The sequence below is a fragment of the Gasterosteus aculeatus genome, chromosome 1 (genome assembly GCF_964276395.1).
Source record: "Gasterosteus aculeatus chromosome 1, fGasAcu3.hap1.1, whole genome shotgun sequence".
Classification (NCBI taxonomy): domain Eukaryota; kingdom Metazoa; phylum Chordata; class Actinopteri; order Perciformes; family Gasterosteidae; genus Gasterosteus; species Gasterosteus aculeatus.
This window is the reverse complement of record NC_135688.1, coordinates 22,842,650-22,858,034: the sequence shown is the minus strand read 5'-3', so window position 1 is coordinate 22,858,034 and position 15,385 is coordinate 22,842,650. Positions and strand designations below refer to the sequence as shown.

At 43.9% G+C, this 15,385-nt stretch overlaps 1 protein-coding gene across 7 annotated transcripts; it reads right to left on the bottom strand.

Annotated features, from left to right (window-relative positions):
• Positions 1-5,264: 5,264 nt before the first annotated feature.
• gyg2 (glycogenin 2) lies at positions 5,265-15,243 on the bottom strand. 7 transcript variants are annotated; one of them, XM_040175314.2, is made up of 10 exons: positions 14,992-15,243; positions 12,860-12,995; positions 12,604-12,778; positions 10,184-10,346; positions 9,862-9,988; positions 9,453-9,615; positions 8,777-8,929; positions 8,205-8,327; positions 6,823-6,993; positions 5,265-6,440 (listed from the first exon to the last, which is right to left on the bottom strand). In XM_040175314.2, exons 1-10 carry the CDS (start codon positions 14,996-14,998, stop codon positions 6,273-6,275), a joined length of 1,386 nt encoding a protein of 461 aa, XP_040031248.2. In that variant the 5' UTR covers positions 14,999-15,243; the 3' UTR covers positions 5,265-6,272. The 7 variants fall into 7 exon arrangements, with proteins under 7 accessions (XP_040031248.2, XP_077949901.1, XP_040031258.2 ...); XM_078093775.1 differs by having other exon boundaries at positions 5,265-6,437; positions 14,992-15,139; XM_040175324.2 differs by having other exon boundaries at positions 8,828-8,929; positions 14,992-15,139.
• Positions 15,244-15,385: the final 142 nt, after the last annotated feature.

Here is a 15,385-nt window from a genome sequence, read left to right as displayed (position 1 = left end):
GCTGACGGATGAATCAAAGACAGCAGGAGAGAGTTGTGGCAGTGGAGAATTTGTGTCCTACAGCTGCAACATCATCTACACATCAAGGCACTTTATGTCTGAGCAGCAGAGAAGCTGGATTTGAAGAGAAGTTGAAAGGACTGCTCCATCAGAGCAGTCCTTTCAACTTGGCTTCTCTCTTCAGTGCATGACAACATGGAGTGGTTTCCTTGGTGAAGAAACAGCACTGAGCTGAACACCTTCCTTCCTCAGATGCTGCTGTGATCCTAACGACATTTTCATCAGTCTCCGATTTAGCGCTTTAAGTATGCGCGTCTGATTTATTGCTTGTTTTTGACACAAGGGCTGAGCAGTCTTCAAGAATGCTTGTGTTCATAGTAAATCACCGGAGCATCAATGTCAGCATATAAGCAGCTAAATTGAAAAGAGGTGACACAGAATTTAGTGGCCTTGATGGTAATTTGTGGTCGGCACCGTAAATCTGCCAAACTTCTAAAAGTTCAACCGACTAACATTCTGAAGGTCCCCCGCCCCCATCCCACACACAGACTCACACACTCCCCCCGTTAGTGTACTACAATCAGTATCATACTTTTTTTTTTTTTGGTTAATACAATGTGGGAATATATGAAGGTATATTTCTCTCTTTAATCAATATGTTTTTTAGGTATATATATATATATATATATATATATATATATATATATATATATATATATATATATATATATATATATATATATATATATATATTCACTGAGAATAGATTAAATTATTATAAACCTTCACTCTAAATACAAAAACCTAGTTGAGTTTGGATGGAGTGGGCTGAATGGGCTTCTTAATGGAATACCCACCAATAGAAACTCATTCAGCAGGGGCTGTAGTCCAGGACAACATGTGTTGCTTCAGTCTTCACAGTAAAGAAAATAGTTAGGTTTAGGAATAAAACATTGTTTGGGATTATTTAACTTTGGTAGTTTTCTCACTGAAACGACACAAGTGACATGACAAATAAAATGATTTATTTGTCATATTTTCTCATGTCACATGGGGAATTAACAGCGGCCTCCTGGATGAAAGATCCCATCAAGTTATTTTTAATTAGAGCCCTAGAGATCCAACCCCATATATTGAGTGTTCTCTATATCAACTCTTCTGTTTTAGGCCGTTTGACAAATATCTTGTCAAATATTCTCTGAGGTTCCAGCAGCTGTGAACTGAACTTTGGACCTTTTGAATCTTCTCCCACCCTAGGAATTAGCATGTAAGTCTGAGGCTAATGTAAACATGTGGCGTATTCATTTGTCATTTATTCTGCGTGGCACAGAAAGGATTCACTCTGTAATTTACAGGATTCCACCCCACAGAAATAGCAGCAGTCAAATCCTTCTTCACGAGCTGTCTGGAAAATGTATCTTATCAATTCATGAGGTATGAAATGGACCTTCAATGTTCCAGATGATGCATCTGCCCATTAAATCCAGTGCTGACTGCACTACGGTTTGTGGCTCAGTTTCAACTAGCAGCCTCCCACTGAAGGACAAACCCCACCCATCGGCTCCTCCCCTCCAGGGGGCCTCGGACCGGACGCCTCCTCCACAGCTCGCTGTCATTACTCTTGCGATCTCCAATTAGCTTGATCACAGAAATTGTGGTTTATTAGAATTTGAAACCGCTGGTTGAACCGCTGATCAAATTAGCAACTTTAAACATTGATCCATACAGTCATGCGACAGCTCCCACACGGGATGAGCGGAGGAGGCGCTTCAGAGCTGTTAACCCCGAAACATATGGTGGTGCTTAGGGTTCTCTGACATCTCCCATTTCGCTCCGGTCCACACGGTGTACGTCAAGGTAAACACCGCATGGCTTTAATAACAGCTGGGACTGACTAGCATAGACGTCTAGCCTACACCTGCACACACACACACACACACACACATTCCTCACACCCCTTTGGTTTCCTCCATCCTCTCTCCCTCACACACACACACACACACAGACTCACAATCATCAGCAGATCACAAGCACTCCATCAAGCATAAAGCTGTGTACTCATCAAGAAACTAAGGAGTTCCAGATGGGAACATTATCAGTACTGTTTGTTCATCCAAACCCGCTAAAAGAGGTAGGAGACTGGAAAACACAGAAAGGGGACAGAACCTCACAAATCTAGTAGACCTAACAGTTCCTGCTCATCTCACCAAGCAAAGCTTCTTATTTATTCTCCTGGGGATTTGCATCGATGTGGCCCAATAAGGTTTTTCTTGACTGCACATACTGGTGTCAGTCCCACACAGTCAAAGCAAATAGACTGGGTGAGTGCGGTGAGATTCCTCATACGGTGTCATTGAGGGTTACGTCAGGGAGGCTGAAGGAGTTATTCATCAAACTGATTTTATTTGGGTCAAGTTCAAAAATCGCATCAGACATTTCCAACAGACGTCGGTGGTCCCCAGAGGAAGAAGCTGACCGACCTTGTGTATGAACGTCTTGTTCCCATCAGGGTGAAATGCAGTAACCTTTTATCCGATGCCATCGTCAGATCAATATTTTGGTTTATGATCAAATATCAGCTTAACCAACCACATCAATAGCATTGTTTCCAAACCACGGATACAGAACAATGAATGTCCCAATTCCTGAAACAAAAATATGTTTCATATCAGCCTAATAGCATGCTTGCAGAAATGCATAATACCACATGGTTAATGATGTGAAAGCATTTGTTTGCTTTAAGCTGGAAAAACAAAGTTTCAAAAGAGATTGTGTCACAGTAAGAAAAAAATCAAGGAGGTTGCTTAAAAACACAAGTTCAATTGCTGCCTTACACTTTCAGAGTCAGATTGCATTTACAATTTGGTACAACTCATACTTTTTTGTTTAATTTAGCTATGGATTGCTCCCTGTAGGTTCACATGACTGTATAGTACATGTTTAGTCAACTTAGCAACGTTTAAAAGACGTATAACTCATGATCATGCTTTCTGTTTACTCAGTCTAATAAATTATTTCAACTCTTATTTGAGTTAGAAGGAAATGTTCAAATTACTTTCATCTAGTATTCTAGTTTTTACATTATAACAAGCCGATATCTAACAATTTCTATACTGTATTTAAACAAAATATTCAGTGGAGTTGAACTGAATATTCACAAAAAGTCTATGTAAAATGGACTTCATCAATTTGCAAATAATGAGCAACCCCATACATCTTTCATGAAAATGTCTTTAGGGTCTTCTCTTTTCTTTTTCGGGGGTGACGCCGCATTGCCCTCTATAGGCCAAACACCACTGGTTTTAAACTGCACTTGGGGTATCATAAGATATTCATCTAGCTTAGAAGATAGTTGCTCCATAATGGAGGACAGCTCACCAGCAGGCGTAGCAAGAGGACGTCTTTCTTCTTGACAGAATAGACTCAGGGCTGCACAGTATTATTTTTCATGGCTTATTGACTCCCGGTGCAATTCAGAAATCCTTTAATGTGCCATCCTTTACTGCTCCTCCAGCATTGGTAACTCTTAGTACTGTACATCATACGCTTTGCAGTGCAAAAGAGCATGAGAGCAGAAGATAGTAAATCCAGCCCCCCCCCTCAAGCAGGCTGATGAAGGATGAGCCTGTGAAGAGTCGGTGTAGTTGGGTTTTCAAAGTAGTGGAAGATTCTCCTTCAGGGACAAAATGCTGCGAGAGTCAAGAGGAGATTGTTAAAGGGTCACTTCACCAGTTTTACAAACCAAGAGTTTACGGGTCAGGGGGAGTATTATTTTACTGCTTGTAAATCTTATGCCACAAATATTTGTTTGTGTCATTTCAATGGTCTGAGAGGTTTTTATTTTACAAAAAGGCCTCTCAATAGAGGCTATTGAGAGTTTTAAAAGTACTGTACATCGTTTTGGATTTAAAAAAATGCTCTATATATAGGAAGACACCTCAGTCTCTGATTGGGTTGGACCACTCCCTGGAAGCAGCTAATGGAATTGAAATAAGAAGTGGCTGCCGTGGACCTAGAAGGACTGCCAATTCCTGCAAAACACTCACTTTTTAAATTTGACTACTCTACAATTCATTCAGTAATATACAATATTTGTCTTGTGGTTGAATTGAATTTAGAAATTACAATGTTTGCCCACCTTAAACCAAACGAGCCCCTGTTGGACATATCGACCAGGTGGTCTAACCAAACTCCATGATCTATTTCTTTATTGGTTTATTTTTATTTGTTCAACCATTGAGCAGAATCTGCTGTGACAATTCTAACCTCTCTCAACGGTATAACTGTCATTAGAATTTAGTCTTTTATTATCTTGGACAGCCACATCGGTTATTAATTTATACCAATGTTTGCCACATGTGTTGACACACTTTGTCAAACCTCCTCTTGTAATTACCAGCGGGAGGCCGACATGAATGACTTCTCCCTGCTGACAGCTCATATTTATGCGGAGTCTCACACATTCAGATGTACACTCATCTGCCAACTCATCATTACAGCAGCTGATTTCACTGATTTACACACTTTCCTCTGAAAGGAGAGCTCAGCAGCCGACTCAGCTGTTGCCACTTTGATAAAAACCTGCACAGTCTGGGAGCTTTACCATAAAAACGCAGCTAGTCTTTGGTTTCGGTTCGGTATTGAATATTGGGAGCATTTTTGTTGCCTCTTTTGCTGCTCTCAACATGGCAACAGCCGAGCTGGCACATGCTGCAACTCCACAACTCCGCTGCTACATTAATGCCATACTTCCTGTTTGCTGCAGCTGCAACCTGGTTTCAAAGCTACTCTGTCAGAATTATTCTAAAACGGATGCTCCATCTGATTCCTTTTGCCTTCTTAGAGCTTGATGAACGAGGCGGTTGAGAGAAACCAGCAGCCTGTCCCAGGATCGCTGTTGGCACTTTAATCTTGATGAATCAAAGTCAAGCGGGGCCCACTCGTCCGAGAGCAGCGATGTGCCATGTTGCCTTTCAGAGCAATCATCATGAGGCCTTTTATACCAGCAGCCCGGGCCGGGCCCGAGCTCACCTCCCGCCATGTGCTTTGTATTCAGCACACCATCTTCCTCCACTATGAGAGAAATGCCTGGAAGAAAATGGCATTAAACCATGTGCCCAACGGATAAGGAACACACAGCATACTGCTGACTGTAGTCAGACATGTATTAATGGCGCGTCCCTGCTTCTCTGATGGGCTGCCGTGATGGAGAGTTCTGATAGAAGAGCCACAGTGCTCCCTGGTGGAAGAATGAACACGGTCTGTATGTATTCATGTGTGTGTTTTTACTATGTGAACTCAAACGGCATGAAGAGAAAGGTATTTACTTTACACAAAAATATTTATTTGATTTATGCTTTATGGCAAACCAGGATATGTATTCTCACAGAGAAGAACATTTGCAATTTGGAAATGTTGAATCTATCTTTTGCTTTTGTCACGTAGAACATCAAAAAGGATCACGCTTTACATATGACCCCCATCATTTTCCTGGAAGCTTCTTTCATTTGAATTATATGAAAAATGGGAATGGTGAAAAGACGTTTTGTGAGCACGTCGTTGGAAGGTGTTCACTGTTAAATTTAAGGATTGGAAGCAAACCAGTTGAGCACTGTCTCTACTATTACAAAATGGCATTCCAGGGAATGCTTAGGAAATTGGGGCCCTGTGAAATAAAGCGTGACAGAATGCTTCAACATCTTCATCTGTCATTGTAAAATGTGTACCACTGCAGAGCAAAATCATATTACACAGTTCGAATATGTTTGTAAGAACGAGAAGTCGGAGTTTGATATTCGGTGCTTGCATCAGTCCCAATGAAAGAGTTAAAGAGACCTTGTGTTGGTTCTGATGCATCACACTTGTTTGTACGCAGGAGTTTGATGGCCATACATGGGGGGAACAAACTGAAAGCATTTGTTTCATTTTACATTGCGAGAATGAAGTTGAGATGTTGAGAATTATTTGCAGAAGCTAGATTGATTGATTGATTGATTCTCAACATTTTTTCCTTATTTTTATACGGGTATTTTAACGTTATTGTTAACATCTTTACTTTCAGCCTGCCTACAATACTTTAACAGATCATCTAAATCTAAAGCTTTGTATGAAAATAAAACGATCCCAGTGAAGAGTGCTGGCATTGCATCGCTCTCAGCGCCACGACACTACCACTGTAAAAAAATAGAATATTCATGTTTGCTTGTAAATCTCATATGGTTCAGATCCTACAGGACACAAGTGAGTTTGGGTTACGGAGGTGGTCCTGCGCGTTACTCCAGAAAGCGGTCCAGCATCTTCTGGATGTTCTTGAAGGCGTCCCTGCCCAGGTAGTCGGCCTGGCCGGCCTCCCACAGCCTGCGGTGCTCGAGCCGCTCGGCTTCCGTCTCTCTCTTTGCCGCTTCGTCCGTCTCTTTAACTTTTTCCGTCCCTGCAGCCTTCTGCCGTGATCAAGTAGCAGGATAACAAATCAGTTCATTACAAAAAAACGCAGACTCTCTGCTCAGGCTGACATTTGTCATCTCCAAGCAATAGCAGAATGGAAATGAGCTTATGAAATCAGGAGGGGCGCAATGATGTTATGCATTCCTGGTCATCTTCACTTCAGCTAACTGTCTTAAATTAGATTCAATAGCATCTCTCCTTTGTGCTCAGCAGATACATTGTAATCAATTCATGTTTTATTCATGTAAATAATCAGTTCAATGCTTAGGAATTAAGAAGAGAGGCGTTTTGATTATATCATTGATATACATTTAAAAAAACAACTATATTAATGACTTAAATAAGCAGGACATAGATATTTAACCCGCTGGCTCTTACATTGTGACCAATACAGGGATGAGGCTGGTCCAGGATAGAAGCTTTACATACTGGATCCGTGTCAACGTTTGAGGTGCAAGCGCCGCCCTCCGCCCCCTCTGCCCCCTCCGCCTCCTCCGCCCCGCATCCGGGCCCCTCCTCCTCCACTGGCGTGTTATCTGTGAGGGAACACTGCAGGCACCACACGCCCGTCACCCATCAGCGCACACTGTGCGCCATGCAAGAGCAGCTCAGAGTGTGGAAGCAGCGGCTGTGGATGGATGTTCACGGCTGTTGTCCCACAGGAAGCCGCATGTCTGCTCAGGCTAATCTCACAGGCTTGTTTGAGCACAATGCATCACGTTGAAAGGAATTAAACAAACTAGGAGCTCAGAGGCCTTTGGCAGATAATAAGCTCTGTGTGCCGGTGTTTTTCTGCCCGAGTCAAATGCAGTCAAGCAGAAGCGCTTGTGCATTAACAGGAACTAACAAGAGGCACTTGAGCCGCCTAATAAGCTACCGTAATAATCAACATGAGATATTATGAACACACTGTGCTAATAAGGTCATCCATTCTGCTAATGAAGGGATTGATCTGCATCTCTATTGACTCCTCACAGAACATGCAGACTTCTAATGAAGTTGTTGTAAAGGATATATTTTCTCATGAAGAAGGTTGCAGACTCCCCCTGCTTTCATGTTTTCCAACATTTCCCAGACATATCTCTTGTCTCAACGAGAACAAAAAAGTGATATGATGGTCCACATATCATGCATTGTGGGTGTGGATTTGAAAACAACAATACTTTCCAAAGGGTCCTAACTGTTCTAATCAAATCCAGTCAAATGTTCATATATGTAAACACAGCCGTGCGAAGACATCTGTCTACTATACTACATGCACGGCCTTTAAAGCAAGACTCGTTATTTTGATTTGGGACGGCACAAAAAGCAATAAATATGTTGCACAGTAACCTTCCTACACATCCTAGAACCTTTCCTTTGGACATCAAGTGAAAGGTGCATTGTTATTTGTTTGTGTCCTGATTGTGTAGGTCAATATTCTCTCAGCCTTGTTTTCTGTCACTTTAGCTTCTCAAGGCGTCACTATTTGGGGTCATTCTTTGCCATGTGGAGAACCGTGTGGAGGCCAGAGTTTAGCACCTTTAATGATTGTAATTTTTGAGATGTGGTTTTAGAAAGCCTCCTTTTATTTATTTAAATAACAATGTGTATTAAGGTGTTTCAGACCCTGAGGCCTCCTCTATAGTGGGAGAATGCTCCCATTACACTGAGGTACTGCACTCCCATCTACACAAACACTCTCACATCCAAGGAGCCCTGACCTTGACCACTAACGCTAACTGTGACACCAGGTAAGGTGTGTTGGTGTCCCAGCTTACTGTCTCTGGTTCAGGTGGGGGGCGAAGACTCTCAGCGGGGGGCGGCGAATGTACAGGCAGTGAACTGGGACCGGTGAGGGTGTCTCTAAGCGGCGCGTTACCTTCGCCTCCTCGCTCTTGGACCTGTAGAAGAAGGGAGGATGTTGAGTGTCGGAGCAACAACCAATCAGGGATCACAGCCATTACAAAGGAACCCTCAGTTACAGTTTAGCAGTCACGTGAGGATCTCTTTATGAGTGCATCACACCTGTTGTATGTTTATGATGGTGGTATTTCCTATAAGGGTGATGGTGATTTGATATACTTTAAACAGATTAATGCTCTTTTATTTCTAGTGAACCCTTAGAATGTTTTAGTCGGAATAAACATGTGAAAGGCATCTACAAGCAAACATGACCAGGTTAATTCCCAAAACAGATGAATTAAGAATGAATCTTGACTCAGTGTGGGTTTACCTGTATGTCTATCTGTCCTGTGTGCAGATAGACATACCTTAAGAAGTCTGTGTAGCAAAGCTGTATGTGTATTTCTCTCTTTGTATGTATACGTATATTTAACACGCTGGCTCTTACATTCTGACCAATATAGATATGAGGCTGGTCCGGGATAGAAGCTTTACATACTGGATCCGTGTCAACGTTTGAGGTACAAGCGCCGCCCTCCGCCTCCTCCGCCCCGCATCCGGGCCCCTCCTCCTCCACTGGTGTGTTATCTGTGAGGGAACACTGCAGGCACCACACGCCCGTCACCCATCAGCGCACGCTGTGCGCCATGCAAGAGCAGCTCAGAGTGTGGAAGCATATAAGGATGATGGAGGTTTGATATACTTCAAACAGATTAATGCTCTATACATTTCTAGTGAACCCATTTCTTTTAGTTGGAAGAAACATGTGAAATGCATTTAGAAGCAACCATGACGGGTTATAACGGGTAACGGGTTCCAATAACAGATTAATTAAACTATGTCTTCCATAACATAGACTAATTAACAAGAACACTTGTCCGTTTCATATGTCGATCCCAGGATGACAACACAACCACCTTGCCCATGTATATTACATTTTCACAGAGGATATTTTGACGTATCTGAGTGACAGATACTCTCACATGCTCTCACATGGGGTCCACACATGTTCACATACAAGCATGTCCTGATTGGAGTGAAGAGCTCAACATGTGCTCATGGCTTTTGTTAGATCCCAGTCTGCAATATACTACCAGGTCACCATGGTTCCAGGATGTCCGTACCTCTTGTTGTTTCCCTGCTCCAGATAATGTTGTGTAGCCGAGGTATTCCTTCCACCACAGAGACACAAACTGCTCCATGCTGTGGGAGCTGCTCTCGTCCCTGATGGAGCTCCAGGGTTTCACTGCTCCGATGAAATGGACCACCTTCGCGTTGTGGCCGAACCTGCAGGAACAAAGCTGTGACTCCTGCATGTGCTACGGTTTAGCATTATGTGGACAGCTGAGTGGGAAGGGGATGGCGCTGACCAAGGAAGACACAACCTATTTAGATTCAATAGAACAACGCTAGAATCGCTAGCAAATGGAAAGTCTGTGCATATTGTAGAGCAATTTCACAGCTGTTTGCGCAAATGTTACACAGAGATGTGCATTTTATGTTTACGTGAGCCGACTTACGGCCCACACTCACTGTCGGAAGGCGGGGAGGTAGCTGTAAAAGGAGCTGCCGCTGAGGTTGTAGACAAACGGGAGGTGTTTGCTGATGTCCTCGGCCGGCCAGCTGCTGAAGAAGGAGTTCAGCAGGCCCTGGTCCCCCCCTGACAGCAATAGACACAAATTATAACTGCAACGTGAGCGTGTAGATATTGATGTGAATCTAGAGCGGGTATGCACCCGCAGTCCTATGTTTCCCTTGTGAAGCTCCTTAAAGCGGAGCACTGGGAACAGCAGACCCCTATAGTCAGTATTCAGAGCACACCCGGCTCTCCGCCTGACATCATTGCCCTGGTTACCATCAAAGCTGCCGTGCTGCAGCGCGTGCTCCAGCAGGCCGCTGTGGGTGCGGAGGGACGGTCTGAAGACAAACACGCCTGAGTTGAAGCAGTCGGGCCAGCCGGGATCAGGAGCCGCAGACAGCTCGTCTCTCTCGAACAGCTCGTCCACGTTACACAGGACCTGTCAATCAGAGGGCGGAGGTGTGTGCACACATGTGTGTGTGTGTGACACGTGGGCCTTTTAGAAGCAAATGATGTTGCAGCAGTCTTCTAGAGTGTCGTCTATTTCGTTGTGCTCTTGATGTTTTAATGTGCAGCACGGAGCGTGAACTGGTGGTACATGTCTATGGGTTGTGGGTGTGTCTTCAGGGACCATGTGTATCAAAACATTGCACTTTGAAAGGTTTTAAAAGGCCCCAAGCTCTTTAATTTTTTGAACCAAATCTTAGTCATGGCCCAGCATGAAGCTCACCAAAGGTCAGACCTATTATTTTTGACGTGAAAAGAAACTGCTCTTAGTTATAACTCTGTCCTGCTGCCACCCCCATACATACACAGACAAAGGCTGCCCCCTCACCTGAACCCCCCCCCCCCCCTCCCCCCCTCCCCCTGGGTCTATGTATGAACATCAATGTACCAACACACTTTTGTAACAAATACACAACGAGCGGATCACGTTACCGGGAGCCGCAGATTGTTTGTTGTCATTAGTGAAAAGTCACTTTAATGACTTAACTTGCACACTTTAGGTTGGCTAATGACGGTTTTATAGATATAGTTGTAGTTTATGAAAGAAAATGAAGAGTTATTGCATACAACTTAATAAATGTGTTTGCTGTTGTGGTTTTTATTCACAGGATTGATTGATTTCCTCTGCCTTAAGGTTGCAATATTACTTTTAGCTGAACGTGCAGGGCTTGACTGATTTACTTTGAATTTAAAATCACCAGAAAATGTTCTTCTCTCAGCCTGAAATATATCAGACTCCGACAAAGAAGCATATCTTATTTCATCCATTCATCGTCAAACCGCTTATCCTGCACACAGGGTCGCGGGGGGGCTGGAGTCCATCCCAGCCAACTTCGGGCGAGAGACAGGGTACATCCTGGATTGGTCACCAGCCAATCGCAGGGCTACACAGAGACACACAACCATTCACACTCACATTCACACATCTACGAGCAATTTAAAGTCCCCGACCTGATCCCCAGAGCATGTCTTTGGACTGTGGGAGGAACCCGGAGAGAACCCACGCAGACACGGGGAGAACATGCAGACTCCACACAGAAAGGCCACTGGGCGGAATCAAACCCAGGACCTTCTTGCTGTGAGGCAACAGTGCTAACCACCACGCCACCGTGCCGCCCCTTATCTTAATATCGTATTTCAGTTAAATGAATTACCTTCTCTATCTGTAAGTTTTAAGGCTTTTACTGTGAAGCGCAGCAGGTTGCTAAGCGATAGGAGCAGCGGAGGTAAAGCTTATCAGAGACCGCTGGATTCAGCCTATTGGGTTGTTGGAGGACCCAGTCCAGGCCTGCCACGAAGGAGGAGTCCTACAAGGATGCAGCCCATTGAATTGAGACACAGCTTATGATTTAGCTATGGTCTCAATCACGGGGCTCCCATGTGGCACTGCTTGCCAACAGTTATTCCCCATGCACGTTAGTGATATTTGGTTGATGCAAACCAATGCATGTGTGCACAAGTAGATGTCTGTGCCTCGGTGCAGGCATGACCTTAAGTTTGCTCATGCTGCTAACATGAGAAAATGTTTACAGGGAGCCAACAGATAAGGAACACGTCCCCAACACGTCTACTGACTTCGGGAACGACATGGGGACATTGGACATCAGGTCACCATGTGACCCGTAGAAGCATATTGACCGACAAATGGTTATGTGCAGGGGGGTCAATACGCCGCCATGTTTAAATGCTGCAGGGATTTGTACAATACCTTTGATGTAGCATGGATTTATTTAGACAGAGCCCTGTGTGTTTGCTGCTGTGAATTATTTCTCTGAAGAGTGATCAAAGCTACGGTTTGAAATAAAAAAAAATTGGAGGCTGGAAGTTCCACATCGACTGCCCTGGATTGCCCTGGTTATAAAACGCTCCAATGTTTCACAAAGGATGGCGCCTTTAGCGTGGATGGATGAAAATAATAATTTGTATGACAAAGATCTAATCTTTCGTTTCTAAATGTTTTTTGTGCTCCTCATGTTTTTGTTGTGTGCTTCTCTTTTTGTTTTCAAGCCCTCTGGCTGCAGAGTCAAGAACTTCTCCTGCTTTTGCTCATCTTCAGGACCCTTATTTCTGGCATTCTAGGTAAATAACGCGTATGTGTCATTTATGTGAAAAAAATATTTGCTTAAAATGTATTTTTGATCATCAAAGGCCAAAAAAAGGAGGTTTTACTGCGTGTGCAGTGGACTCACCAGTGTGTCCGCGTCCAGGAAGACACATTTGCTGTACTGTATCAGGGTCCAGCAGTGGATCTTAGTGAAGGTGATGCCGAGGTCAGGACGTCCCAGCAGGGACAGGCGGAAATGGTCGTCGCTGTCCATCACGTCCACCGTGATGACCTCATCGAACACGTCCTCCAGCGCCAGCCTGACGTGTAAAGATGGAGACGGTTAGGGCCCAAAACCAGCACCTCCATCCACCTCCTCATTTAGGGGGTTTATCGCCCACCTTGACTGTTGTGAGAGGTTCGGTGTCACCATGACGACGGTGCTGCGAGTCGTCCCGTGGCGCTGTAAACTTCTGGCCACCACTATGGCTCCCATGCAGTATGAGTCTGTGGTGGCCAGGGTGACGAAGGCCTCCCCTGCAGCACAGGGTTTACATGACAGCGTTAGACCTATATCATTAATATCATTGATATCAGCAGCATTCTCCACCTCGCCTGGGGTTAAGTGGAACACGTTCTTGTCTCCATGAATATGCACATGGCTGCACCGGCTCACCAAAGGTCCGTTATAGAGTCTGAATATAAAGTTGTGTGCTAGCTAGTTTTCAAACATCAGTAAATTGTACCAGGAGAGCACAGACTTGAGTGTAAATCACTTGCTAGGAAGCGGTTGGAGATACAAAAGGATGCATCTTTCAAATGGAGGTATTAGAAGAATGTGGTAGTAGAAGGTCCATGTCAGATGATGTGTTGACCAGAGCATACTCCATATCGAGTGCTCCATGAAAACAGGAAGTGAGTCAGCCTTTTATCATGTCCTGTTTGTTTCAAGTGTTCTTTGAATGGATTTTGGTAAGTGCCTGAAATTTTGTCTGCGGCTGTATGAGAAGACTAGACGTCATCACAGTGAAAACTATGACCACCTTTATGCTATATAGCTAAACGTTAGCTTTTTACTTCTACTGATTAAATTCACAAAGTGGTGTTCATTTATGATTATATGTAAGTAACGTACAGTCAAACCAAAGGTATGGAAACACTTTCTCATGAGAAAATGTGTCCAATCTTTTGACTGTTACTGTGAGTAAGTATCATAAAAGATTGGTTGCACATGTCATTGTAAAACCAAAGGAAAATACAACAATGCTATCAAATCATGGTTATGATTGGCATTGTTCTACCTCAGCCATATTTAAAAAGATTGCATCTACCTTGGTTATTCAATGACTGATTTAATGCAGCAGCCAGCGTGATGACAGCCACAAAACCACAGTGAGGTGTGTGAGGCCTTTCCAGTGTGTCAATAAACATTCTCATACTCAACTGGTCAAACACAATGCTCAGATGAATAATTAGAGACCTACGTGCATGTAAATCAGCATCTATGCCTCTAATGTACAGATCACATGTACATCAACTTAGCATTTCTTCAAGGAATTTTGTTTCTGGATCTTCTCATACGTCGGGAAGGTGCTGCACCCTGCGAATGTGTAACAATGAGGAGATCATTTGGACCATTTATAATGGTTTTAACCAGCATTGGTGATGTCAGTGCCTATTAGAGAAATACAGGCATTTATGGACACCTCTTAAAGTATCCATAACTGTCGCATTATCTCCACCTGCTGGAGTTTTAATGTGACACACAACGGGAATAAAAGAGTGAAGAACGAGCAACAACCCCGCTGAGATTCACAAATGTAGTTCTGTTCGAAAATGCTAACTAGATAAATTAAAAAAAAGTCTATTTCAGCAACATTTTGTGTTGATTTACAATTGTTTATCTGTAGGACATAAACAAAGGGCCCATATGCACAAGCAGATCTAGAGATGTAACTCTGCATTAGATGGTCATTGGGTTTTAGGCTTCATGAGTGTGTTTAAAGACATAGTGAGATGCTTTCAAAAGCTCACGATACTTCAGAGGCATTAGGGTGTGTTCCAGTTACGACCCCCAAAAGGACTGGAGTTCTGATTGTGCTCTGGCTTCTCTCATGGTGTGAGCGTCAGGGGTGGAAGCAGCTTCAGGTGAAACACCAAGTGCCATGGTGTGATTTGGCTGGCCGGCAGCCGGAGGCAGAGCTCGCTGACCTTTAGTCTGCAGGGCTCTGTGAGCGGCTTGTAGGGTCACGTTCCAGCTGGCACACGACGCAGAGGGAGCACGAGCACGCGCTCCGTTCTTATTCTAGGTCCGTGCGTAAAATGACATACCAACTGGAGAAGATCACTGTCCTGTCCTCCAGGTTCAAAGTTGGAAACCTGGGGGCAACTCTTTGTTTGTCTTTCATTTCTTTAACCTGACTTAACCTGTGTACAGATGGTCAACTCCCCGTTATTACACAATTGCCCTCAATCGATGAGTAGAACAATCTCATCTTTGAATGTTTTTAAAACCGAACAGGATGTCACCTACCTGACATCTTGGAAATCTTGTGCAAATCCAGCAGCTTTATCCGCAGAGACGATCCGGGATGGTCTACTGGTGTGTGTACGGAACTTTAAATACTGACGGGATGAATCAACATCTGACGCGTCACAGTGTCACCTTCCATCCTGTCACCAGAGTAAAGGGTGGAGCAGACCCTGTGTGTGTGTGTGTGTGTGTGTGTGTGTGTGTGTGTGTGTGTGTTTGTGTGTGTGTGTTTGTGCGCTCGTCTGTTTGATCAACTGGTCATTCAACCAGCAGATAGTGAGCCTTGCCAAGTGTTGAGCAACAGCCTCCACCTCCTGCCTGCTGTCCCTCTGATGAGAGCTCTCCACCCCTCCCTCCACATTTCACTGCACCAGTAATAATGGAGGAAACACAC